Source organism: Mus pahari, chromosome 14, assembly GCF_900095145.1.
Source record: "Mus pahari chromosome 14, PAHARI_EIJ_v1.1, whole genome shotgun sequence".
Taxonomy (NCBI): domain Eukaryota; kingdom Metazoa; phylum Chordata; class Mammalia; order Rodentia; family Muridae; genus Mus; species Mus pahari.
In genome coordinates, this window is record NC_034603.1 from 87363050 (window position 1) to 87390697 (window position 27648).

Here is a 27648-nt window from a genome sequence, read left to right on the forward strand (position 1 = left end):
AACGGCCATAAATATACATACCTAGCATTGGATGAGCTTCCTAGGCACTTGGCAGAGACAGAATGGCTTAGATTCAAGGTTGGTCTGAGTTGTAGTGTGAGACTCTGTCTCAACACCAATAATAATAATGACCACCTTTGTCTTGTTGCTGGGCAGGAGTCTCTGATATGAGAATCCCCGACCCCAGCAAAAAGAAGCACAGACATTAGAAGCGTTTCTAGTGCTGCCTGTGGCTACGGGGTTATAAGTGAGAGGTGAGTCTAAGAGTTGTAGCCAAGTCACTGGCACTCAGAGGGACAAGTCTGGACAGGAGCTGGGATGCAGGACAGAAGACAAGGGCCTGACCACAGGAGATGGGGGGTGTGTGTGCCCCAGATGGAAACAGGATTCTTTCTTTCTTTCTTTCTTTCTTTCTTTCTTTCTTTCTTTCTTTCTTTCTTTCTTTCTTTCTTCCTTCCTTCCTTCCTTCCTTCCTTCNTTCTTTCTTTCTTTCTTTCTTTCTTTCTTTCTTTCTTTCTTTCTTTCTTTCTTTCTTTCTTCCTTCCTTCCTTCCTTCCTTCCTTCCTTTCTTTTCTTGCGTCAGGGTCTCTCTGTGTAGCCCTAGCTGTCCTGGTACTTGCTATATAGACCAGACTGGCCTTAAATTCAACAGAGATCTGGCTGTCTCTGCCTCCTGAGTGCTGGGATTAAAGGCCTGTGCCACTATGCTGGGCAGGATGGTTGTTCTTACCAACAAAACAAAAGCTGGAAGAAAGAACATCCCAGGCAGTAGGGCTTAGTGAAGGAAGGCTTGCCCATCTCCCATGTTCCATTAACCCCTGTGGATGACCCGGGCAGGGAGACAATTCTCTCCCAGACAATTCCTCTCAGACCTGTGTTTAGCATCTCTGCCTACTGTGTGCACACATAAGTCACCCTATGTGACGGAAGCCAGTAAAGGGCCTCCACCAGGACAGCCAGATCACGGAGGAGCTCGTGAGATGGGAGAGAGTGCCATGTGGGGCCTCTGGAGAACTGTCTCTGGAGCCAAGATGGCCCAGTAAGTCTATGGCTGTCTGTTCCAGTCTTGGGGGGATGTCTGAGGAGGGACAAGGTGACAGGTGTGTGGTGCTCGTGTGGGGCCAACCTGCTCTCCACTCACACATGGGTCTTGCTGCCACCCCACTTGTGTGGGGACAGGCCACCTGCTTCACTAAGAGAGACACTCACTTTTCTGTTTCCAGTTTCCCACTCCAACCTTTGAACTTTGAACCCAAGGTTAACTGATAATGTGAATTACCTGATAGGAGAGAAATGCCTGAATCATCAGGACAGGACTTATCTCCCCCCCCCCACACGCCGTGGGACACCCCACCCAACTCTCAGGAATAGGAAAAGGGGGTTTGCAACTTCCCTGTAAGCCTTCTCTGTGCTGGAAGCAAGTCTGGGCACTTGAGGGGCCTTTGGGGCAAGAATGAGGCTGGATGAACAGGGACCACATAGGGCTCCCCAGTAGGGCTAAGGCATTGATTTCCAGACCTGCTCATCTTCTGGGGTAGTGCTGACTGGTTGCTTCTGATTACAAAATAAATACATTTTAAGAGACACTTGAGAAATATAAAAATGTATATATAAATAAAATCCACCCGCCCTTCCATATAGGATAGTTAGATGGTACCATTCCTAGGGCCCTCGATCTGTTGATTCAGGAGTGGACCGTTCATTACAGTCTGAGTTCCCAGGGTCCGGGTGTCAACTTAATTCTTCACTAACTATGCAGGAAGAACCCCACTTCCTAAACCAGGCCCACAACTGCCATTTATCACCAGGTCTCTGTAAGCCTCCCCCACTCCTTCCTCCAGGAAGTCCTCTAGGACTGACCCACAACCCACAAGGCCCTATGTAGGTGGGTCTTTCCTTTATCAAAGCTGAGGCTTGGCCTGTCTGCTCAATGCCAGGAATGATGCCTCTTTCTCTGGATGACCAAGAATTCTCAGGAGGCATGCCTGCCTGTTCCATGCTCTAGGCAGACCAGACTAGGTTTCTGTTGCCAGCACTGAAACCTGAAGGGAAGCGGAGTAGCTCAGTTGAGCCTTAGGCAGACCCTTCACTAGGCGCTTTTTACCTCCACCACTGGCTGTAGTCACTGTAACAGAAAACCTGACTTTAGCAACATTGTTTCAAACCTTGGACTTCAAGCTGGATTTTCCTCTCCCCTGCCTGCCCCAGGCACATGGCTGGGGAGACTGCACAACCAATATCTGTTTAAGAGTAAACCAAAGCCAAAAAGCCGGCAGTTCTTGTTCTGAGGCCCACTGATTCTCTGGTCCCGTGGTCACCACGGGGTGTGGGTTTGGACAAAGCTGTGTTCATTGAAGCTCTGGGCCTGATGACAGTGGCACAAGGACCCCATTCTCTACTGTCCCCAGCTGTGTCCCCTCCCCCAGTGGGCCTGACTTCAGAAGTGCTGGGCCAGACATCCTGGGAGCCCCCACCCTTGGGGCCAGGCTCAGCTGCAGGCACTCAGGGAAATTCACAAGGGAGCTTGCTGGGAATAGGCCTGTGTGTGTGTGTGTGTGTGTGTGTATGTGTGTGCGCGCGCGTGCGTGCGTGTGTCTGTGAATAGGTATGCGTGTCTGTGTGTATGCGCAAGTGTGTCTTGCATGAACGGTGCAGCAGCTGCAGTAGGCTCCTCCTGTTCACAGCGGGAAGTCGCCTGCATTTTTACAACCGATTTTTGAACCTAAGTCGAGGTTTCCTTCCAGCCTGTTAAATGTAACCTTGGTGGTTTCAAGCCAACCTGACCCTTTGGAATCTGGCTTCCAGATTCCCACTGTACATGCCTCCAGATTCAGAAAGGGAGACGAGCCCTGCTGGGCTTTATCCCAGTGACTGAGTGCCTGAGTGCAGCCTTCAGACGGGCTAACCCAGGGGGAGTGGACTTCTGGCACATTCTTCCTTGGGTGTGGTGGTCTAAAACACCTAATGCTGGTCTCAAGCCCCCCCACCCCCGAATTTCTGGTCCTGGCTCTTGAGGTGGAACTCCACGAGTGTCAGGACCCAAAGACCTTGTCCTGTTTTGTGGAAGAACCCAGGGTCCATAAATCCAGGTCCTGGATGAGGCCAACTTATTTGGTGACTTTAAAGTCCTCATGCTCTTGCTGGGTGGGTCCTGACAAGTCTAGAGGTTGTTTACGGAGTCCAAACCTGACACTCGTGTTCTCTTAGGTCAGAGAGGTGAGCCAGGCAGGAGTTGTTGGCTCAGGCTTCATCCTCTGGAGCCCAGGGGCGCTCTCACTGAAAGCTCAGACCTTGGCCAGCTGTGCCAACACAACCCAGCTGGTAACACCTAGCCTGAAGCTCTAAGTAATGTGTGCACCTGAGGCAGCCGGGCCTAGGTTTCCCCTCCAGGTCCCTAGGGCATTGTCCTGGCATCCTCTTGGAATGACCTCGTAGACACTGACAAAGGCGAGAAGAAAGGCGGCTCCTTTAAGGACAGTCTTGTGCCAGGAGGCGATCCTTGCGTCTCAGGAGATATGCAGCAGTCAATGGAGGGGTGTGGACACTCGTGGCCCCCGGTGGGTGGGGACCCGGTGCTCTCCTCTGGATGGGGTGTTCTTGAGAGCTGGGGCTTGGGAAAGTACCAGAGAGGTTATGTGGTTCTGGAGCTGCCGCTCCAGCATTACACTCGGGTGTCTGGCTCTGAAATCCCACCAGAAATGCAGCTGCGAGAGGGCAGGCCGAGAAGTGTTGCGGTCCTCTAACCTCCGCATCCTGAGAAACCAGGTGGAAAGAAACCTCTGACCCAGAGCTCTAAACCCCAGGCATCCACGGTCTTCCTCCCTTCCCAACCCCCTCCACGAAAGCGCGAAGAGCCGGGGTGGAAGAGAAGGAGATTAGATTTCGCTCCCCTCTCATCAATTTTCTGTTTAATGTCACCAGGCCTCATTGTGGGAGAGGGAAGCACGTCACCCAGGCCATAAATTTGTGGTTATGGTGCCTCCGGCCGCTTTCCTCCTCTCTGGGACAGGGATGTCGGAGAGCAAGTGGGGATATCCGCGCCCGCCTGCTCCTTCTCCGGATGCGGGTCCCGGGCGGCTAGCTCCATAAGATCTGTGATGTGCTCCGGCCAGCCATGGCCCTTCCAAAGAGCTTTTGTTTCTGGCGCCCACGTAGAGGCTTTGATTTTTTTTTTTTCTTTCTTAGCCTCCCACCTCAGGAGGCTTTTCTTGTTTGCATCTGAAAATCCTACTTAAAAACCTGGTGGGACGGACGACAACTACCCTGTCCCAATTGTGTCTACAGGAAAGGAAGCAGCCAGTGGCCTTATGATGGATTCCCGGTCCACGCCGGGTCTGGCTCAGGGATATGCAGTGTATGTGCAGGGCTCTGCAGTCGCATTTCAGTGCCTGCCCAAGTGGAGTATGCCAGAAAGTGATTGGGGGGACCGGGGGTTAGTGCTGGCCTGGCCGCAGAGCAGGTTTCTCTGGCCATCCTGGTTGCAGTGAGGAGATCCTCGTCCCCTGCGAGTTTCCTTTTGGAACCACTTGTGGAGACCTCCCTTGGTTGGGGAGTCAGCACCTCAGCTGGTATTGATGCCCGGGAACTAGGGTGGAATATGTATTCATTCGTAGAGGTCGGGGGAAAAAAAATGGATCTATCGACTGATTTTTAATTTAATGGATCAAATGTCCTGCTAACAGAGGAGGCAGTGGACGTGCCACACTCCAGTCAGAAGCCCCACTCAGGAGGCCCAGCTGCCTCCAGGCTTAAGGAGACAGGGCTTTGACACAGGCACTGCCGCTGGCTCAGTGGGAACTCTGAGAGACATTTTATTTGGTTTATAAACATTACAGGTAACCATACCAAGGGCTCAATTCTCCCTAGACATTAGGGAGAAGGTGCAAAAGTGTTTGTCTCATCTTTACTGGTTTCCTCCCAGGAAGAGGATCTTCTGCTGGGCATGGAAGAAGGCAGAGCTGCAGGACAGACAGTCCTGTGGTTGCAGGTTGGGGCAGAAATGGTGGTGGCCAACGCTGGCTTCTCCCAGTATGGGGGCTTGGAAGAAACAATGGCTGTGGATCCTGCAAACCCTGGGCCTAGAGGTCAGCAAAGCTAGGTCAAAGGAATCCCTGACACCCAGCCTGCATCTCTTTCCTAGGGACTGAAGAGGCTGGGGCATCCTCGGGTTTACCCGCCACTGTGAGACCATGCAGCAGAGATCTGGTTCCAGAGACTGTGCAAACATACCCTGCCAGACATACCCTGCCGTTTGACCTGTGTGAGGTCTATAAGCCTACAGTAGCTGTGCTTCCCTCAAAGCCAGGCTGGGTACAGCCAGAAGTGGATGTGCCTGTGGGTTTGCTGCCATCTCTACTTTGCGGATATACCCGGAAGGAACACACACGCACAGACTGACTGGGTACTGGTTCCAAAGCAGGGTCCCTTCTTCAGCCACTCGGACACCCTGACTTATCCTTGAGGGGCTGATCATTCATATTCTCCCTGGGCTCCTATAGTCATGGGTGGTGGGGGTGGGCGAGTAGAGGGTACTTCTGCCCTGCCAAGACGGAGGGCAATCCAGACCAGCCTAAAAGGAAAACGAATCACTCCTTATTTAGGCAGACACCCAAAGCTATCCTCCCATGCCTCCAAAGACAACCTTGTTCCTCCAGAACCTTCCCAGACTTAACAGAAGCCACATCTAGCCTTAGATGAAGAGAGACATAGGAGGCTGGATGGCGTTCAGGCCCAGGAAGCTGCTTCTTCAGCTCTGGGGTATGGGTCGTCTTCCGCCTTTCCTGATCCCCTTTCGTAGGAATATTGCACTATCACTAGTAAAAGGGCCCGGAGAAGCCTGGCAATAGATGCTTCTGCCCTTTATGAAAATCACTTTAATTTACCCCAGATGGGTCTCCTCACTGATAACCTCATGCAACGAGCCCTCTGAATTATGCTTTCCGTGTGAACACACTGGGTTATATTTAGCCACAAATTACGAAGGTGTTTAACAAGCACCTTTCCTGTGCAGGGAGGGGGCTGGGCAGCCTCCTGACCTGGTTGGAGAAAATCAGCAACAGAATTTAAACCTCCCTGGGAGGAAGCGGCGTGGTGGCTGGGGAAGCTGTTTATCCGACTTCAAAGTGGTCCGGGGCTTCTCTCCTTGCTTTTTAAAACTTGGAAGCAGGTCTGTCTGTCTCTACGGCCTTGAAGGGAAAACCTGTGCCTCCCACAGGGGTCCCTCCGGCTTGAGCCAGCTTCAATTTAGCAAAGCTCCAGGCTTGGTTTGGAGCGGAGTCAGGGAATGCCTTGGGGAGGATGTTGGCTAGGGGCACAGCCAGGCCTCCAGAGGTGTGTGTGGAAGAGAGGACTCTCAGCAAACCAGGATTCTGCTTCTGCGTTTTGCCCCTTACCTGGGCCTCAGCCCAGCCTCCAGCTGGGAGGGGGCAGGAGCCCACAGATCAGTGCAACACCTCCCACCCCCTTACCTCTGTGCCCAGCTAAATAGATGGGCTCTGTTTGAAAGTTCCTTTCTTTGGGGGAGAAGCCCTTTTACCTTGCCATGGGCACCGCCGCTCTCTTCTCTCACTCGAAGGCACAGAGCACCAGGCCCGTGCCTCTCGGGAATGCACGTGTATCTGGGGACAGAACTGAGGACTTGGCCACACTCAGACCCTTCTCCACAGTATTCCTTCTTGGGCCTCAGTAGGGCTGCTAGGAAGACCCTGGTTGAGAAACCTCAGGGAAGGAGTAGGGATTTGAGACCTCCTCTTCCAACCAGTACCATGGGGTGGCTTTTGAGCTGTACCCCTTTGAGAAGGGTGTGTGTGTCTGTGTATGCCCCAACTATCCCTTCAAATCCTGATTCTAGACTGAGGTTGCAATTCCACTGTCAGCTCTCTGATGGGAGGAATGTCAGCCCCTACCCCAGGCCCTCCTGTCCCGTCCTTCCCCAGCTTGGCTCCAACCTGCAAGCTACTGTACTATCCTCTTACAAACCCTCTCCCTCTGGGTCCCTTGTCCCTCCAAACCCAAAGCTGCATCTCTCAGGCTCCAGCTTTGGGCCTGGCCTCTGGACTTGGCCCTTTCACTTCTGGTAGGAAGAATTAAGAGTCAATTTTTTTGTCGTCAAGAAATTGTTTCTAATTTGCCCTCTGACTAATGGCCCAGGGAACAATGGAGAGACACCCAACACACAATTACCCCGCAGAGCCTGCACTGCTCTGCCGCTGTTCTCTGGCCCAAGCAGACATTTACAATTTTATGTAACTCGAGATACACCCCCACCCCCTTGTATTAAAAAGTGATTATTTATTCAATGAGTTCACACAGTAGGCTCTCTGTCATTTGGGAGCCGGGAGGGTTAGGCCTGCTTCCAGTCTCCTGCCTTGTAAGGGCAGTGGGGGAATGCTGGAGGAGGTACCAGGGTTTGTGGGTAATGGGCTGCTCCGACTACCGGTTAGTCAGTTGTAATTGAGAGTGCTTGTACGTGTGTGACGTGTGTCGGTGTGTTGTGAGATTCAAACTGTCTTTTTAAATTACATTTATTTATTTTTATGTGTGCTGCCTGCCTGCGTGCTGCGCTGCCTGGCCTGCCTGTTCCAGAGAGTCAGTTCCCTCCTCCTACCAGGAGATCCCGGGATCTAAGGCAGGTGATGGGCGTGATGTAAGGCTCACACACACATGGATGCTGTGTGAGCCCTCAGAACTCGTATAGGCAGAGCACATGTTCAAAACTGCACAAGTGTTCATGGGCACACACGCAATTGCCTGATGAAGTCTGATGTATGAACAGCACAGATGTCTATGTAGGGCATCCGCAGCCTACAGGAAGCTAGGAAGGGTATCCCACAGGCTGTGGAGGTGGCCGGTGTATCCAGAGGCCATTGTGCCCTGGGCTAGCGATTGGGTGTCTGTGGTTGCAGCGTTAATAGCGTACAATCTTTTAAAACTTCAGGTGACAGCAGAGACACCAGTGCAAAGACTGACCTATGGCTTATAGTCCTGTCTCCTCTACTCTTTCTAACACCCCCCACCCCTGCTTCCCTCCAGATTCAGCAGTTCCCCACCTAAAGGGTCATGACCCCTTTGGCAAACCTGTATCTCCAAAAATATTTACATTAAAATTCATAACGGTAGCAATATTGCAGTTATGAAGTAGCAACGAAAATAGTTCTATGGTTGAGGGTCACTACAACACGAGGAACTGTATTAAAGGGTCGCAGCACTGCTCTAGGAAGGACCCCGATCCTCACGCCTTGTTCTTCTAAAATGAAAAACATTTGTTAGTTTTGGATAGCAGGAAGTCAAGGAGGAAACCAGGATGGTTTGCTCCGAGCAGATAGCGAGCCCAGCCAGACATGCCCGGGCCCGCCCGGGAGGCCGAACCCTGTGAGAGGAACACGGGAGCTTATTTTGGTCTTGTGGAACTGCCGGGGGCTGTGCGCCCGCGCTGGGCAGCTGCCAGCCTCTGGCGGCATCCAGAGGCGCGTCGGCGGCTATTTGCTGTAACAACTATTTTGAAACAGTATTGAAGGAGGAAAAAGGCCACTAGACTTAAGTGAATGCTGAGGTTAGAGAGGACGCAGAGGTGGGAGCGGGACAGCAAGGAGTCGAGGCCTTTCACACTCGGGTAGCCTCTTGGGGATGTGAGACGACACAGAACGGGGTGGGGGTGGGGGTGGACACAGAACATGGCTGGGTTGGCGACAAATCCTCATGCCCAACTTTTAGGGATCCGGCGGTGCTGATCCCCAAGATTCTAAACTTGCTTGAGAAGGAAAAGAAACCTTGCGTTCTCGTGTCTAGCAGCAGGCCTACCTGCTGATGGATTACCGGTGTGCCTTTCTGACTGTCTCTACCCGCCCAGGAGGGCTAGACCTCACACTTTGAGATCTTCCCAGTCCAGCCTAGAGGACCCGGGTTACTCAAAATGGAAGAGTGGGTGCGGAGCAGTCTAGGCGCGCCCCTCCCCCACACCGGCCTCCCGGGTCCCCTCGAGGTTGCAGCGGCTCGGAGGACTGCCACGCTGTGTCCTTGTAACATCCAATTATTTTTGTCTCTTTTTTTTTTCATTCTTTTCCTTTTTTCTTTTTCTCTTTGAAGGAACGGATGGGGTAGGGGAGAATACTTTAAATGGGGAGATAGATATAAAGATTCCTGGATAAGTAAACAAAATCAGTGAAAGAAAATAGCGAGGAACTCGAAAATCTGCACTCAGAAAATCTGCGGCTTGCAAGGGATGCTTACACCAACCGAGAACGGGGGCGCCAGCAGCGGTTTCTCCCGAGCCGGGAAGCTCCTCTCCGTGCGTGCGAAGCGGGAAACGGCTGCTCGTCGCTGGAGGGACCAGAACAACGGAGCTCACCTCAGGCCAAGCCCGGCCGGCGTTCGCCATCAGGTCACCAGCGAGCCACCGGGAGCCGGAATCCGCGCCCATCCCGCACAGGGCGGCTTGATTCAATCGCGTACTGGATCTGCAGGAGATGCGCCTCCCCGCAGCTCGTGCACCCGGGCGCGCAGCGATCACCGCGTTGCGGAGGGCGCAATCGCCGGCTGGTCTCGCGTCTCCACCCCGCAGTCGGACTCGCGTGCCCCGTCCGGCGGCCTGCGGAGACCCCGGCTTACCTAGAGCGGACGCTGGCCGAAGCCCGGTCGCTAGCGAGGGGGAAATCCCGGAGTCCCCGCCCGCCGCCCCCATCCTCCCAGGTCAGCGCGGCCCGCAGGGGGCCAGGCCGGCCCGGCAGTGCGCCCGCTTCCCCTTTCTCTTCAGATGCCTTTGATCCCCGGGCTCTCCGCCGCACCTCGGCTCGGGAGCTGCCTGGGTCGGCCCGCGGGGATCCTGGAAACCGTCCCCGGTTTATCTCCTTTCATCAAGCGGCCTTGGGCAGCCTTGAAACCGCGGAGCCAGTAATTGCTTTTTTCAGGAGGCCCGGTGCGGACTGGATAACAGCCAATCAGCGCCTTGTTTACACTTAGTGATGGACAGCCCGCTGGCAAAGTGCCAACCAATCATGACCGTTGCGCAAAAGCGAGGGAGGCGGGGAAAGAGGGGAGACCACAGATCTCAGGTTTAACTCCTTTGTGTCCCCGCAGGAAAGAGACTGGAAAAATCCAAAGGAATATAGCTGTGTCGATTGGCATCTACTTAAATACCCCCCCAAAACACATAGAGAAAGAGAAGCAGAAATTATGTATTCATCGCCACTAAGACATCACCTCTACTTCTTGAGAATAAATAACATTTGGGTAGGCAACCAAATTCTAACCGAAATATTTGCCTGCAGAATATTTTAAAAGCGCTTTGATTCTGATTATGATAAAGAGAATTGTTTAGAGGCTGTTTTCCATTGTAGAGAGAAATTTGCGAATATGCAGGGACAGGCCCTGAGAAATGCTAAGCATGGTTTTCACACCATGACAACCACCCTAAAATTATCAAGTGAAGATATTTTTAAAATCTAGGGGCTGATAGAAAAAGTAAATCCTTATCTTAGCAACAGAGCCTCGATTTTCATTTCGATTGTTGCTGCGCTGCAAAGTGTGGCAGAGGGAGATAATAATTGAGAGCGAACAGATAGATGGCTGGCGAAGAAAGGTACATCTGCCTCTCGGGCAGGGGGAGGAAGGGCATTTATGTCAGGCCGAAGTGTATTCCTAGTTTTTTTTGGGGGGGGGGCGCCTGGGAGTGGAGGTACATCAGGGCAGGAATCTGCGCTTGGAAGTTGGGCCTACATGCAGCAGGTTCTGCCACCTGCCAGACAGACCCTTGGTATGTATGGACAGAGCATCTGGTTTACAGCGTGAGGCTATTTCTTTTTTTTTTATTCTGTGCATAAAAACAAACAAAAATGCCCCGAACGTTAAACCTGACAAATTATGGAAAAACAAAACCGCAAGTCTCCCCTGGACGAGGACACCCGTTCTCACTATCCGGAGCTCCTCTCCCGCCCTGCGCCACCACATTCCCATTCAGCAGCAATGATCTGCGCAAAGGAGCTGCGCAGTCGCTGGGCTTGAATTAGGCGCCATCAGGCTTGGTAGTAGCCCTGCTGCTCCCTGATTGGCAGCTCCCTGGCCAGGCGCCAGCCTATTGGGAGGCCTGTTTACGCCGAATGAGTGGCACGAGCTCAGGGCCGTGGAGGGCCGAGCAGCCAATCAGCGCTCGGGCTGCTCCGGGCTGAGTGGCACGAGCTTATTAGTATGCAGGGCCCGTGGCTCGCCGCGCCGGGCTGCAGGTTTGAGAGCCGCTCTGGATGGGCTCGCTAGAGTCGTTGTTGTGGAAGCCGTGCATTCACAGTGCAACAGTCAGCACATTGAAAATACCAATAGGAATACAAACCAAAGTCACATTTACTGATTTAATTGTATTGCATTCAATTGTATCCAGGAAACAGCCTCCAGTAAGTAACTAAAATTGCTTTCATTTTTAATTTTTTTTGTATTTTTATTATTTTATTATTTTATTTTGGTTTTTGGGGGTTTACATTTTTAAGCAAAAGAAATTCAGGATTGTGATGTTAAATAATAGAGCTTCCCTTTTAAAATCCGTTATGATGTTGAAAAGCTTTTTTTTTTTTAAAAAAAAGATGGACTATATATATATGAGTACGATATTTTTTCCTCTGAAAAATTTTATCGATCGGTTTAAAATTCCCCCCGTAATGCGTCCTTGCTTTGCTCTGAGCGCTTGTTGTCTCGATCGACACCCTGCATTAAAAATAAATTATCGAGACAGGACAGAGACCGCCAAGCTTCGTTCAGCAAGAGCCTCGCGGGTAGCCCCGAATGGACAGTCAGTGGGAGCCCAGCTCTGGAGGAACCAGGAGCGAACCCCAATTATTTGCTCCCCCATCTTTCTCCCCTCCCCCAGCAATCTTGAATGGGCTCCGCCCGGTCGTTCCGTGGCGCAGGGAACGGTCGGCTCTCCGTGGCCACGGCCGCTGCTTTCTGGGCCTCAGTAAGGGGACAGGAGATTAGAGGGGTACTGGCAGGTTTTCAGGTTCCGCTCCCCATAGACTTAATTCTTTTCAGAACATTTCCTTTTTCTCCCCCTCTGGAGGAGTTGGGGTGGAGGAGGGGGGCTGAACAGTGGGGCGTCTTCATGCTGCGCGTTCTGGGCAGCACGCGGGCTCAGGCCAGGACCCGCGTGGCGTGGTCCGGGGGCCGGTCCATCCCCCAGAGCTGGGGTCTTGCACCACCCAGTCTCCGTTCTTAGCTGGGCTGATGCGGGGGAGGGATTCGCAGGGAGCGGGTTGTGTAGCGACGCTGGAGCCATTCGCTCCTGGCGCGCTCCTGGCTGCGGCCTGGCCTTGCAGGCCCCATTGCGCCCACCCGCGCGGGAAACTTGGCAGGAGGGAGCCCACGGACCCCAGAGCCTGGCCTCCACCGGAGGACAAAGGCGTCTCAGACCCGGCGTTTCGATGCGAAATTTGAAAACAAAGCAAACCTTGAGGAGCTGGGGGTACGAGTGCTGGCCAAGCCTCGGGAGGGAGCTCAGTTCTGGGGGTCACGCCCAGCCACCCGGGGGAGGATTTCTGGGGTTCAGATTCTTTAGATGTGCTCTCGTCGGCGACGCTCCGGCCGCGTGCGGCTCTCTGCCCGCTGCCACTGTTTCCTCTGGTCCAACCCTGCCCGGGGTCCATTGCGGTGTCCTGTCCCGGGGTTGGGCTTGGGGAGGCCTCGGAACCTTGGGACTCGGCGATCTGCTGCATCTCAGCTTCCGGCCGCGGCTCTCGGTCTGAGGCCTCAGCTTCTGCCCTTACTCGCTCCGTAAGGAACCGGCTTTCCCAGGCCCTGGGCGCGAGCAGACCGGGGCGGCGCGGCAGTTCTCGGGCAGGACAGAACACAAAGAAAAGTCCCCTCTAGTCCGTTCAGAAGCGCAACGGCGGGTACTGGAGACACAACCCACCCCTTGTTTTCGTAGAAAGTCTTGCAGCCTTGTGAGAAAGACACGAACGAGCCGGCGATCGGCCCGCAGGGGGTGGAGAGTAAAGCCACTGCAGGAGCTCAGAGCCCGCGTCCCGAGAATCGCGGGCTGCCCCCACTTTCGCTCCCACTTTGAAATGTCTTACTGGGGGTGGGGAGCCCAGAACAAAAGCCCAGCGCACACGACTCCCGGGAGGCCGTCGCGAAGCCTTGTACCGCGCGCGCAGCCTCCGACCCCACTCCGGCCCTCGGCGCCTTTGAAGCGGCAGGTTCCTGACCTCCCTCCCCTTCCTCCTTTCCCTTTGTCCTGCTCGGCGCCCTCCGGGGCCCGGGAGGCGCCGGCCTGGGTTGGGGTGCGTAAGTCCTTCTCCATCCCCTGGCAGCCCATCCCCTGACCCCGGCACCAACAACGCCTCGGCCTTGTTTGAGTCTTCCGCGCCGTGGCTATCGCCGAGTAGGCCCGCGGTGGAGAAGCAAGTTATTTGTTGGACCCGGGGAGAGTGAAGCTCCCCAGAGGGAAGAGAGCCCCAAACCCCTTTGTATGCAGTTCGAGCACAAAGAGAAGTCTTTGTGTAGTCCCGTTTATTTACAATGCAAAATTCTCCGAATAAATATTAAAAAAAGCTTATCAGCTGAGCAAATATGTATTCACTTAATACATTATGTTTTCGGTTATAGATTAAATCAGACACAAAATAGTGTGCAAATAAGACAGTGTAGAACCCAGAGCATAAAATATAGCAATTTTAAATGGTATTTACGAAATAGAAAACATCTTAATCGCTTTGTTGTCTCGGTGGATGGCTTTTAAAAAGGTTTTGATTGTCTGCAAAGTTCACAGTTAAGAATATCTCCGTTCTATTGGAACTGAGACGAAGTATTAAAACAATGCGTATTTCGGAAATAAGGAGAGAAGTATTCGAAATGGAGGAGGGCCGAGAGACTTTGGTCGCACGTGCATGGTGGTGTACAGTTTATTTCGCTTGCTCGGTTGCTCCTCTCAGAGTTGAAATTGTCTCCGATTTCGCCCGGGAGCAGACTTCCGCGATGGGAGGGAGGGGTAGAAGAAAAAGGAGAGGAGGGTCATTTTAAGCCGGCCTGCCGGAGATGGCGATGGAAGACCCGAGGACCCTGGTCTGCTGGGACCCGGACGAAGGAGAAGGCTGAGCTATGCTTGGTCTGTGCTCCTTCTCTGCAGGGTCGACCTAGGTGCCACGCGAAGACCAACCTTGGTTAGGTGATCCCGGGCAAGCGCTGAATGGAGAAACATTGTGGCCGATTTGGGAGACAGAGAGAGAACAATTTCTGACTCTCTGAGCCCCCTCCCTCCCAAACCCCCAATCCGCAGAGGAAGATCCTGGGCGAATTTGATTGGGGGGCGGGGTGATTGTTCCAGCCTCACCGGGAAGCTCCGGGCTCGGGGACAGCAGGCCAGGCACTGCGGCGTAGCGGCCCAGGTGATGCCGGTGGCGGTCGTGGGGCGCCCGGAGCTCCGGGACGCCAGCCTGGGGTTGTGGCACAATGCTGGGGGGGGGCGGTCCCACTGGGGCTGAGTGGGGGACGACATTCAAAAGAATGGACTGAAAGACGCATGAGGGGGGATGGGAGAGGAGAAAAGGAAGGTTATTTTAAAAAGAACTCTTGAGTTACAATCAATAAAATTACTCGCTTAATTAGCATGGTTATTCGGTTAAGCGGAATGTAGTAAAAGCTGGACCTCAGAAAGACGGGCGGGGGTTGGGGGGGCGAAGCGTGGACCCAGGGCTTTTTCCTCCGAGACACCTTTGGGCAGCGGGGGAGGGGAGAGGGTGTGCGTGTGTGTGAGTGTGTGTGTGCGCGCGCGTGCGAGTGTGCGTGATGGCTTCGCAGATTTGGGTTTTTATCACCCAGCGGAGCCAGCAGCCTCTTCGCAACGGCGCCTTCGCCGCAGGGACTCTCAGGGACCAGAAAGGGAAGCTGCGCACAGCGCGGTTGGGTTGCCTCTGGCTCTTGCAGGCCAAGCGTGGCTCGGACGGTGCGTGTGTGCTCGCGGACTCGCGTGCAGGGCGGCTCCAATGACCCGGCGCGTAAGCATGTGCAGTAGGGAGTCCTCCGAGTGCTCCCAGCCTCGCTGTCCGGTCTGGATGCCACTTGTGTTGGCGCGCGAGGAGGGGGCCGGTAGCGGGAGGGGCGGGTACCCCGGGCGAGAAGAACCCCTAGTCACCAAGACTCTTTTGCTTGCCTCTGCAGACCATGGACCTGCACGGCGGTCGCCGGCTCGGAGCGCGGCCGCCCGCGGAGAAGCCCAGTCCGCCGGTGTGCTGACCGACTCAGCTATCTGTGCCTCCGGTGACCCCGGACGCCGCCTCCTGCGCGCCACCCGCGCGCCGCCCGCACTCCGAGCCGTTCCCAGGCCCCGGCCACGCTGCTTGCTGGAGGCGGCGGCGGCGGGCCGGGGCCGGGGCCCGGCATGGATGGCCGAGACTTCGCGCCGCCGCCGCACTTGCTATCGGAGCGCGGGAGCCTGGGCCACCGCAGCGCCGCCGCCGCCGCCGCCGCGCGCCTGGCCCCCGCCGGCCCCACCGCGCAACCGGCCGCGCATTTCCAGCCCGGAAAGTACTTCCCGTCGCCGCTGCCGATGGCTTCGCACACAGGTCAGTGTCCGGCCGGGACGGGTGCGGTGCAGGAGGCCCTGCCGCAGCCGGCAACAGTGCCCAGTGCAAAGAGCGACCTCCCCTCCGCTCCTCGGAGCAGTTTTCGGAGCTTCGGTTTCATTTCCCTGCGCAATGCCGAGCAGGCCGCGCTCATGGGCTTGCTCGCGCCGTTTCCAGCAGCCTTTCCCGGGCTACCCCGGGTCACGCCGGGAAGCCCGAGAGCAGGCATCAAACCAAACCTTCAACTCCCAGACACCCTCCCCCACCCCTTTCTGCAGAAGTAAGTTCTGCGGAAGCCTCTTTTCTGCATTTTGCATTCACCTCGTTAAGACGTTCAGCGTCTGAGACACGGTGGCGCTTTCTGCAGGGACAGAAGGACTGTGCGGCTGGGGGAGGGGGCCTGGGCGCGTCCGGCCCGCGGATTAGAGAGCAGTGTGCGCCCGGGGAGCGCTAATGGGAACTGCTAGTGTAAGAGGAGAAAATCCTGTTTCTATATAAAGCCTTGAAGTGTCAGGGCGAGAATGGGTTTGCAGGGGATGCATGCGCTTTAACAAGTGCCTTTGGTATCCTGCTAACGCCGGACTAAGCGTGGCCCGAGTGCGGACCGCGCGTCCCGCACCGCGGCAACTCAGAGCGGCGCCCCGCTCAGGATTTCGGTGCAGGCGAGTCCGTGCGCTTTAGCTTCAAGACCAGAGACCCGTAGTTGTTCTGATCATTCCCGGCACGCCCCCTTGTTGCGGCCCACTCATGTCCCCTTCCCCGAGGGTCTGTCCTTGGTAGCGCAGACCCGGTCTCTGGAGCGAAGCCGCAGCTGGCAGGGAAGTCACTGACCAGCGTGGGCGGAGCTGGGGGAGCCTGAGGGACTGCGCGTGGACCTGCTGGGTCACCCTTACAGGTCGGCTTGCTTTTGTTTACAGTTTATTCTAAACATCAGAAATATTATTTGCCGCTTTTATTTTTCAGTTTGGCAGTAACAGTTATTATTATTAGCTTGATGAACCGTGAATAGTAATAAAATTATATCTGCTTTAATGGGATTACAATTAGTTTGTGGATTAAAACGGATGGCAACGACGGGGCTAGAAGGGAAAATGTTGGAAGGGAAGGCAATCAAAAAGAAAAAAATACATTTTCTGTTTTTAAAAAAATCCTTGAAATTACTTAATTAATAAAGGGCCCCCAGTTTTTACCGCACGAGGTTAGTCTGAGTGAGCAGCCCTGGGCTAGAGTGACCAGCCTCCTGTGGGGTCAGCCCCACACTGCCGGCTTGCCTTTCCAGCTGGAGCCTCAACTGGGCTCTGCCTTCCTCTGTGGATCGGTTTTCTTTCTTTCTTTCTTTCTTTCTTTCTTTCTTTCTTTCTTTCTTTCTTTCTTTCTTTCTCACCATTTTTTTTTACCCCTTCTAGATTTATAACTGGAAAGAGAAAGAAAAGTACTTGATTGAGCAATGGATGAATTTAAGATATCTTTCCCCAATATCCTTGTTGTTATTGTCTATTCTTACCGGGGCACTGAGATACTACCACTCAGCTCAGACCCGCTGGGGAGCGGAGGGAGGGCTTTGACATGCCAGTGGCAGCAGGGGGGGTCAGTGCTCAGCTTCCTCACTGGTCTCAGCTTCTGGTGGCAGGCTGGGAGACTGAGTCTGGAGGGTGGAGGAACAGAGAGGAAACCTCTGCCCCATTCCTCCAGTGTGCAGTGCCCTCCAGCCTGGCAGGTCACCATGATGCAGAGAGCAGGGTTTCCACAGTAGTACCCAGGCTGGCGAGGGCTGTGCCCCCTGGGGGGCAGCTAGGTCAAGCCCTGTCCCCTTCGGTTCAGGTCACTGCTGCCTCCGCCCCCACCCTTAGCCCAGCCAGCTCTTTCTTGGTCAGCAGCCATTTCTTCCCCTTCCCCTTGTTTCCAGTCCTAGGTAATACCCTGTCAGGTGGGAGTGTGGTGAAGTGGCCCGGACCTTTGTCTTGCTCATGCTAACTTGGACCACGTGGTTCTTGGACTACAGGCCGCAGAGAGCTGTGAGAAACTGTACCAGTTCCTAGTCTGTGACCCCACACCCTTCCTGCTTCCTTACACACCGGGGGCCCTAGAGGGCTCCCTCTTTCAGTGCTGGAGGGCCATGTGTCTCCTGCTTCCCGAGGCCCAGTTTCCATCCCCTTGGGCACCAGAGGAACCTATTGTGTTTGGAGATGCTGGACTGGGTTGGGATGGGAAGCCTGTTCTGGGCTGGAAGCCTTTTGCAATTGTTAAGAGGCAGGATAGCCAGGATTTCCCATTCATTCTTAGGATCTTGCTACATGTATTTTTAAAACAGTAGTTATACTCAAGATCCCTGTACTTTAGTCTGTGCCTGTGTAGGTCCTCATTTAGAAAGAGAAAAAGATGGGATGAAGTTAAGGAATTTGTCTTTAGATCTTGCATGTGGATTTTGTGTGAGGATTTCCAAATGACCACCTTCTCCTATTCTCCCTCTCCCTGTGGATAGCCTTGGCCCACAGGCCAAGGCTGCAGTAGTCCAGCCTGGCCCTCCCTGCTCCAGCTGCTGAGCTGAGAGCAAAATTGCTGGGGAAGAATCTTCCCTGAGTCTGCATAGGATGCAGACACCCAGGCTGCGGCCGGCCGCGTTCTTTCTTGTGTGCTCTCTCCACCTGCCTGCTCAGCCTGGGCTAAGGGTCTCTCCACTTCCCGCCTTCCTTCTTTCCCACCTGGTATGTCGATGGTGTCAGCTTGCGGGACCCTAAGGGGCGGGGGCGGGGGCTGGGGGATGATGATGGGCTCCTGGGAGTCTCCCATTGTTTTCCCCGAACTGAAAGTGCCGGTAGCTTTATATCCGAGCTGTAGGTTTATGGTAAAGAGCTGCTCCCTTAACCTTGTCACTGAGAGGTGCAATTAAAATGTTTGGAACTATTATTTTTAGTTCAGTGTTAGATTTTTTTGTCTTTAATACAGATGGTCCGGAGGAAAAGCTGTGAAATCTAGGGATGGGGGAAAACATACAAAAAAGGAAAAATCAACACGAACTAATCTAGGTTTTCTCCCCGTGCTACTGCCTGGAGTTGCTTGGGGGAATCTCTTCTCTCCCCAGGAACGGGTTTAATCAGGAGGCAGCTGGCTAGGGGAGAAACTCGGGAGCTGTGTGCTCGGACGCCCCTCCCCCCTTCCGGCTGGGTCAGCTCCTGTCCTATCCTAGAGCTCCCCCCTAGGGCTGGGGCTCCACCAAGGGGTTGGTTCGCTTCTTGGTGTGAATCCTCTTTTTGGACTCTTCTCCACCCGCTTTGGCTTTGGGATGAGATTTAGCTTGGCCTGTGCCGCCATGTGTCTTGGCTACAGCTTGGGGGGGGGGGGATTCAGGTAGGCCCTTTCTGGAGGGAGACTGCCAACCTATTTCCTGTTAAAGGCGCACTGGATGACCAGTCTCTAAAGTAAAATAAAATAACCAACCACCCAAACTCCGCCTAGCCTCATAGATTTAAAAAATAAAATAAATAAAGACAATTTCCTGTGTGAAAAAAAAAGAGAAAAGACCCCATCAAAGGTGTCCCCGCTCGTCATGTGGGATTTTTTTTTTTGTAAAGAAAAAAAATACATTTTCGTAAATACCTCATTAACTCCACTGCACGATAGAGTGTCTCTGCAGCAGTTACCAACATTAAGTAGGTGTGAAAAGAGTTACTTTCCAAGCTTCTACCTATCCTGCTCAGTCAGTGACAGAGCTAGACATCAAAGCTGCGGCTGTACCCAACGGAGCCGCGGGGATCCGGGAATCTGGCGGCTACATAGACTTGGGCCGGCTGAGGCAGCCGCGCCCGCTCCACCAAAGCTGTTTTGGGAATGTGGGTTTTTTCTCAGTGGGGCCTAGGCTGCCACCATGTCTGATGATTCCTATAGGGAAACATCGAGTCCTCCGGTGGAATATCCAAGGCACGTGAGCAATAAGGCGAATCGGTGGCCGGGGCAAGGGTGACACAGTGCAAATGGCACATCTCCCCGGAAAATACCGCACCCCCAAACACTACTCAGTTATTCTTAGAAATCTCTCTGGGTTCCCTGTGAGACAGGGTTCAACAGCCCGCACAGACAGGACAAAAAAACGCATAGGAGGCAGTTAGGATAACATGGATGTGGCTAAAAATACCCCTCAGAAACACACATAAAAAAGCCAACAACAGAACGAGCTAAAAATATTCCAGGCTTTGGCAAAGAGCACAGAGTTAAATAAATTATACAAGAGCCATTCATGGGAGCAAGTTGACTTTCTCTCTTACGGGAACTTGGTTCAAGCTAATAAAAATAATAATTTACTAGCCACTGAGCTTTGCGTGAGTTTAAATTTAATTGGTGGGGCTTCTGGCGTTTGTCACTTCTTGGCGATTAGTGGGCTTGCCCTGGCCTGGGGCGGGGGTGTGGTGGGGGGGTGGGAGGGGGTGCTGAGGCCAGGGTCCCAGGCATCAAAGAAGGGTCTCTGGGGAGCAGAGCTCAGTGCTAATACAGGAGGCTGCTCGGGGTTCTCCCAGGAAGACAGAGAAGGAACAAGCCAAGCTTGGCTATTTTAATTTGATAAATGATTGTACACCTTTAAGAGTGTGTTTTAACAATCAAGATACACTCCAGCAAGTTGATAGGATGTTCGCTGTCAACTTACATATGTCATCAGAGCAGGCTGTGAACATAAATAACGCGGGAGCTTCAGGATGCTCACGGGCTCTCAGAGGGGAGGCAGCAGGTCGCACCCAACCTCTCACCCCCCCCCCCATTCTCTCTGTCTGTGTCTGGAGGTCCTAGCCAGAGGAGTGAAGGGATGTGGGAATGAATGCATCTTTCTATTTGTGAGATTTGGTCGGGGACCCATCCTCTCTGAGGAGGCCTCTCCCGCCAAAATAAAAGGGACCAGGACTTCTTGTTCAGAAAAACCATGTGGAGTTAGGCAGTGGTTTTTTAAGTGAATCCAGTTCCCTGGCATTTTAAACTTCCACTCTGGTGTGAGTGTCAGGGCAGCATCCTTGGCTCTCATTCTTCCCTAATTAAACAACCCCAACTCCCCAACTCCCCGTTCTACTGACCCTTGTAACTCCCCCAAGGACTACATTTCCCAGAATGCCTTGGTCTAGCTCCAGACTCTGAGCCTGGGACCCTCTGGGTCCCTGAACTGGGAATTCCCAAGCACAGACGATAAAGTTCAAGCACAGCCTCTGGGAATCCGGGCTTTCCGGGCAGCGGAAGGGGGCCGTGGTGGTCACCCCAGTGCCTCTGCCCTTCTTCCTCTGAGGCCTCAGGAGTACTGCCTGTCTTCCTTTTACCACAAACATCTGGCTATAAGTCCCACAATGGTATATGCTGCCCTATCCCCTGGGTCCTGTGCAGATGCCTTGATTGTGGAGGGCAAAGTGCCAAGAGAGTTCTTCCCTAACCCCTCACCCCTGCCCCAGCTCAGCCTGTACCCGAATCCCCCTTCAGAATCGTGTTGGAGGGGCCTAGTGGCCCTGTCCACAGCCTGGCACAGCAGGGGCGGTCTCTGCCTGGGGAGTCCTTGGGGAAATGCCTTCCCGAGTTATTGACCAATATGACTCTGGAGATTTCCCAAAAGAATCCCAGGACACAGCTGCGCCCGCCTCAGGCCCTTTGGCAGGCAGGTCCCGGAGTTCCTTTGTCCAGAGGTTCTGAAGTCCCTGATCCTGCAGGGGAGGTGGCCTGCCCAGGAGGCCTTCAGGTTGGGTGTGTGTATCTCCTTAGTTTCAGACGAGCGGTGAACTAGCTTCAGAATTCCAAGCACGTTCCTTGTCTCTTTGGCAAATTAGGTGACTTACTCTGTCCCATGTCCAACCCCTTTGCCTGCCAGGGAACGTCTCCCCTGGGGTTCCTGGCCCCCATTAACCTCTGGGACCTCATTCTCCTCCCCAATAGACATGGTGTAACAAGCAAAAAACAGAATCACAAGCACCGTGCAAGGCCTAGAAAATCACCTCGCAGCCCTGCCGTGCCGAGAAGGAGCAGGGCCTCGAAGGGCCTCCGGCATGGGACGGCACTGCGCTTTGGCTCTGACGCTCTGCCCGCTGACGTTTTTATGGGATAATATACCGTTTAGATCACGCAGGCCTATTTGTCAGTGGGCTGCCCCTGTTTGTCGTAATATATAATACCACTGCCTCCTGTGGCCCTGTGAGCAGCTGCCACCGAGGGTGTGGGGCATGGGCTCAGGGGAGGTGTAGGTGGGTGCTGAATAAGGGGACACCCTTGCCCTGGTTCTGGACCAGCTCTGGGTTCACAGTGGACCTTATGCCTGGTGGGGAGGTGTCCAGTGTCCAGGCTTGGAGCCGCCAAGCCGCTGCTTGTGGACTGCAGCTGCAGCTGTCTACATGATTAGATTCCAGATTCTGTGGGCCAGGAAACATCTCTTTCATTCTGACCTGGGGGAGCGAACAGGTGGGTTGGCTCCTGTCCCTTCCCCCCCCCCCAGCCCCAACAAAGAGTCCAGTGTCTGTAGGGGAGGGCTTTTCGGCTGGCCGGAGGCACTGTTCATTCTGAGTGATTGGTAGGGTATCCACTGTGTGCCTGGAACGGGGAGGGCAGGACAAGCAGCCCAGCCCACTCCTCGGAGCAGGGACATGGAGTTTTCAGGGGAAGATTTTAGGAATGAGGGGGACAGTGGAGTGGAGAGTGGGTATGTTCCCAAGGGAAGGCTTCTGAGCAGCACACAGGGGTGTGCGAGGCAAAGAACAGCTTGGTGAGAGGTGTGATTCTGGGGTGCCCCGCCCCAAGAGCAGGATCTTACTGTGGAAGAAAAGAACCCGCTAGCTATAGTCCTCGTGCAAGAGCGGCCTCTGGGTCCATGATCGCTCATTCCTACAGCCCGATGGAGGTGGGCTCCTCTGGGCCAGCAACCTGGGAGTAGAACAGGGCAGGGTGGGGACTGCATTGAGGAGGAAGTGGGAGCCTGAGGCAAGCACTCAGGACACCATGGAGAAGGAGCTTCCCTTTAGGGTAGGTTCCACTTTAGGCCTGGAAGGTTTGTCTCTCCCCGCCCCCCCACCCCCCTTTAGAAGCAGAAGCCCAAACTACACACCTGGACATAGCTTCCCAGTCAGCAGCTGGCAGGTGAAGTGCACGCGCACACACACACACACACACACACACACACACACACACACACACGTGCACACACACACACACACACACCAAGTGTACCTGTGACAGTTCACACCTGCTCACTGTTCTCAACACTCTGGGGTAGGTCTTTTCACCAGGACTGATATTCACATTTGTGCTGGCTCCTAGTGGCCTTCAGGGGATGACATTCCAGTGGCTGTGGCAGAACCAGGTCGTGTAGTGACAGTGGGTCCTTTTCCTCTAGGGCTTCCTGTATCACCTGCTCCAGCCTTTGGTTTCTGCCACCTACTGATGGAGCAGAGCTGCAGGCCCCATGACCCTCTATGGCACCACCCAAGGCCTCCCTTAAATGTGTGCAAGTGCCATGAGCCCCCTCTGCCTCTCTGGGCTCCCCAGGAAGTTGGCCTTTTCCTTTCCTGAACTCCTTTTGAGCTGGCCAAAAAAACAGGTTGAGTGATCCTATTCCCCTGTGTCAATTGCTGGTCTGTCCTCACCTTAACCCTCTGCCTACCTTGTGCTTGGCCACTGGACCTAGACATGCTGCCCCGGCTTAGCTCTGCTGTCTCCCTTTCAGATGCTGTGTCTACTTCATCCTAAACAAACACAACTCAGCGAGGTCTTTCCCAACAAGCTCTCTGCTGTTTCTCTCTTCCTTCGCCTCTCCGCACTCCGGTTCCCCTGTCACTGTCTGTTGATGGTCCCTGTGCCTGTTACAGGAAGGACCCACACTCAGCACGCCCTGACTCAGCCCCTTGCCTCACCCTTCCCTGTAACCCTCTGTCCCTGCCAGTTCTGTGTAGCAGAGTAGCCACTCTGTATCACCCCAGGCTGTCGGGTCACCTTGTCTGGAAACCAACCCCCCTTTTTGAGACTTTCTTTTTACAACCCTTTGGGTATCCTAAAAATAAACTTTTAATTTTCTTTAAAGTAATACTAAAATCGAAACTAAATTAAATTACAGCACATCTTAGGCTAACCCTGAACAAGCCCTTATCATTTCTGAACGCAGATAAGAAAACAACAACAAAAAATTGTACATAGCATCTTATTTGTCTTTTACGACACGGCGGATTTGTGGTAAATAATAACAAGCCAGAATGATCAAGTCCAGAAGGGTCTTCAATAGGAGGTGAGCAGGGAGCACTCCTTCAGATATAGACTAGGAAGGTGGGGGCAAGCGTAGGACACTGGGTGCTCCACACCTGAGTCGTACTTCTGTCTTCTGCAGAAGCAGGTCTGTCCCCTCTGTTGCTGGCCACCCTCCAGTGCCGCCCTGTTCCTTCTTGGGGGTTCTCTGTGTGCTCTGGACTCTCGGTGAAGGCTTAACCACCCGTGGCTCTGTCTCCTCGAGGTGTATTCATTAGCTCTTGCCGGATGGTTAACAAATAGCATCACATTATCCTCGACGTCGGTAGTTTCAAGCAGCAGATGCTTATTATCTCAGATTCTGTGGGTCAGGAATCTGGGGCACAAGGTGGATTGAACTGCAAGTAGCTTACCAGTTCTTGCTCCTGGGGCCGTCCGGCATCCTTCAGCGGGGCGGCATTTTTACTCAGAGCAAAGGAGAGAAGAGGGCAAGTTGGGCAGAGCCCACAGTTTCTACAAGCTCCCCTGGAGGCGATGGCCCCTGACATGCAGTTGACCTGAGGTCCCCCCATACTTGTGTGCATGTTGGGGTACAGTGGGGTACATGCCAGAAACACTGGAGACTATGCTAGCATTCCCGTGGCCATGCCAGGCCCCTGCACCCCCCTCCCTGGTCTCTGGGTGCTGGCTACAGAGATTTTTTCTTAAGCTTTATCTCCTCAAAGTGAAGCCTCTCCTCTCACTAAGACCTTCCTGCCTTTCAGCCTTGTTCCGGCCCCTAGGCCTCTCAAAACTGACTCCACACACCCCTTCTCTTCTGATCCCTCTAGCATTTCTGTAGACCCCCATCATGAGCTGTCCCCGCTCCACAGGACTCTGGGGACACCTGAAATGTGTAAACCATCCCTTCCCCCAGTCAGAACACTGCTGCCTGCCACAGACCCAGCAGCCTGAGCCCTGCCAGAAGCTTGTTCCCCAGCTGTGCCACTACTTAAGGGTTCGTGTGGTTTGTGTGAGAGAGCAAGCCAGGCTACAGATCATGGCTTCCCCAGATTGCAGGCAGCGGCAGGGTGAGGGGGGATGAGCCTGGAGCCACACAGGCACTCAGAAACCCTTAACAACGGAGCTGGAGTAGAACCTCCTCTGGATGGTGCATGGGCCTCTCGTTCTGTGACCTAGACAGCAATAGCTCATGTTCTCTGATCAGGGTGGACTCTTCTCCTCTGTAGTTCCTCGTGCCGTCTGCCCAAGTGGGGTCTGAGTGTGCCCCGGGCACTTCCCCATCCAACCTTGAGCTCATCTAGGCTCCAGGAAAGGCCCTAAGCAGACCCCCACCCTACCCTTGGCCCCCACTTCCCTGTAATAGGCAGCTAGCTGGCCCTGAGCCTGATGCTACAAAAAGCTAATCTGAGCACCAATGTACATCTAGGTGTCAATCATGGTCAAGCTCCTCCTCCAAAGCTGCGGGGGGGGGGGTGAGTAGGGTGGGGTGGGGCACTTCCAAGGACTGCATGCATGCTACCTCTTCAGCCCCAGTACTGAGCCCCCAGCCCCAGGCAAGGCTCCCCTTGCCTTCAAACTCTTAAGTGGGCAGGGTGGGAGTCAGTTGGTGCCTTACCAACCCTGCCCTGAGAGCAGGATCTGCCCAGCATAGCAGGGCTCAGGGAGGCCATTTTCTTGCTTTCCCACTACATATACACCAAGGAGGGATTTCTTCCTGTTGTGACCCCTGACCCCATGACTTGTAACCTGTGGCCCAACCTGCTGTGGTGAGTTAAGAGTGGTATTGGCCCGTGCAGTGGTGGCGCACGCCTTTCATCCCAGTACTTGGGAGGCAGAGGCAGGCGGATTTCTGAGTTCGAGGCCAGCCTGGTCTACAGAGTGAGTTCCAGGACAGCCAGGGCTACACAGAGAAACCCTGTCTCGAAAAAAAAAAAAAAAAAAAAAAAAAGGGGGGTGGTGGTGGTGGTATTGGACTTCAGGTCCGTGTGTGTGTGTGTGTGTGTGTGTGTGTGTGTGCACGCACACATGCTCATATGTGTGTATGTGCATATGTACTATCAGCTTCTATCTACCGGGTCTTTTGCTGGGTCCATGGAGACCCCTCAGACTGGCCTCCTCAGATGTGGGCTCCAGCTGTCCATTCTGAGGCGCTTGGTGCCGTGGGTATGACTTCCTTCACCTTAGAAACTCCCTCATTCAGTCACCAGAATCCTAAGAAGTCACCATAATTCCACCTTGGAGTGGAGGTGTGCTATTCACTCATCGTGTCCTTCGAGCCTAAGGCCTTGTGTCCTTTCCGTGCTGCAGGGAGCAGGGACAGACAGTCTGCCACAGCGGCACGGCTCTCGCTCTCGGAAAGCATCCCGCACCAGAGAGCGAGACCCCCGGTGGTACAGCCTTCTCCTGAGATAGGAAAGATGTCAGGCACAGCCTGAGTTCTGCGCTCCTTAGCTTCACTGTGTGGCCGTAAGCTGTCTGATCTCTGTCTCCACGGAAAGCCACCTGCTGGCACCCTGTGCCTCTGAAAGGGGGTGTGGACTCCCAGGCCAGTCCCCACCTCTGCTCAGTAGCCTGGCAGAGTGATGCAGTCTTGGTGAGAAGTGACCATGGATTCTCGCTAATCGGATCCCCAGACCTCTGTCCCGCTCTGTCTGGGCCTGTGCAATCTCACGAAGCCTTTCAGTGCCTGCTGCATACCCCGGTCTCGCGTGCTCTGTGCTTCTGGGTTCTCTGTCCTTTCCTCTTCACACCTAAGCCTGGGAGGTCTTCCTGAGAACCAGGACCTGTCCCTAGGACAGCATACCAGAACCAGGCAGTTGTTTCCTGCTTCTCCTTGCCCAGTATCCTGCTTTCTGGAGCAAAAGGCAGCTGTGTCGCATGCTTCCTTCCCAGACCTTTCCCCTTCCTTTCTCATTGCAAGGTCCTTGTGTCCTGGGTTAGCTTGATGCGATATCTGGTACCAGGCCAAGCGCCGCAAGATACAAATGCCCATTTGGATTCTCGGATACGCAGCAGAAGGCTGAGTAGAGGATCCTGTGGTGGCGAGGAGTCCGAGATGGAGCGTTCACTGGGAAAGGGTCAGACAGGGCTCTTCAGTGAGAAGAGGAGTTTGGGAGGGTCACCAGTGACCAGCTCTCTGAAGGAGAGCACAGTATGAGTCTCAGTGGCTGGAGACAGCCATACCCGAGGCAGTTGTCTGGGAGATGACAGAGTCTGGCACTGGCAGCACAGATCCAGAACGTCCACAGCCCGGCAGCATCTCTGTAGAGTATAGTGTCCCTTGGCCTCCAGGGGACTGACTACAGCTATGCCAAGTCAGGCTGGGATCTTGGCGCTGGGTGCCAGCCTCCCCAGTTTTCAGGACAGATGGTTCCTGTGGTCAGCTGGAATTCTCTCAGCCTAGTGTGGCAGTTGACCCAGGGCCAGTTAACCCAGGGCCACCATGTGCATGTCTGTCCCTGCTCCTGTACTGCCTGCTTAAGCTCTTTGACATGGATGGGCCAGTGTCTGCCCTGCCTAGGTGTGATGTACCAGAGGGGTTTCATGGGCTTGAGTCTTGCTAGGTGTTATAGGACGAGTCCTCCGTCTTCCAGGAAGTGCAAGCCAGCCCAAGCTTTCGGGCTTATGGCTTGCTCCAGGGAACCATGGGATAGTGTCTGGGGGACATGACTGGCCCTCCCTCACCTCTAGCAGATGGGGTACTCCCCACTTCTCAGACAGTCAGTGTCAGCCTGGCAAGGGACCCTATACTTCAAGTATCAAGGGGGCTTAGGAGTCTGACCTCCAGGGCTGGAGAGATGGCTCAGAGGTAAAGAGCACTGACTGCTCTTCTGAAGGTCCTGAGTTCAAATCCCAGCAACCACATGGTGGCTCACAACCATCCGTAATGAGAGCTGACGCCCTCTTCTGGGGTGTCTGA

The 27648-nt window shown here is 54.1% G+C and overlaps 1 protein-coding gene and 1 long non-coding RNA gene across 5 annotated transcripts in view; one reads left to right on the forward strand and one right to left on the reverse strand.

The window, feature by feature from the left end:
- Nucleotides 1-8137: 8137 nt before the first annotated feature.
- LOC115065375 lies at nt 8138-9837 on the reverse strand. The gene is made up of 2 exons (XR_003845162.1): nt 9783-9837; nt 8138-9586 (listed from the first exon to the last, which is right to left on the reverse strand). It is a non-coding gene; the product is annotated as an uncharacterized LOC115065375 (long non-coding RNA).
- A 1382-nt stretch (nt 9838-11219) lies between these two features.
- Nucleotides 11220-27648, forward strand: part of Bahcc1 (BAH domain and coiled-coil containing 1) — a 60832-nt gene continuing 44403 nt past the window's right edge. For 3 of the 4 annotated variants that reach the window (XR_003845132.1, XM_029545797.1, XM_021213662.2), the window contains exons 1-2: nt 11220-11381; nt 15136-15539. Coding sequence is in view for 3 of the 4 variants with exons in the window: in XM_029545797.1 (XP_029401657.1) it covers nt 15356-15539 (184 nt within the window). In the remaining variant the exon portion in view is untranslated. Of the gene's footprint in view, nt 11382-14836; nt 14921-15135; nt 15540-27648 lie in introns of those variants that run through there. The other variant, XM_029545798.1, reaches the window with a different exon arrangement.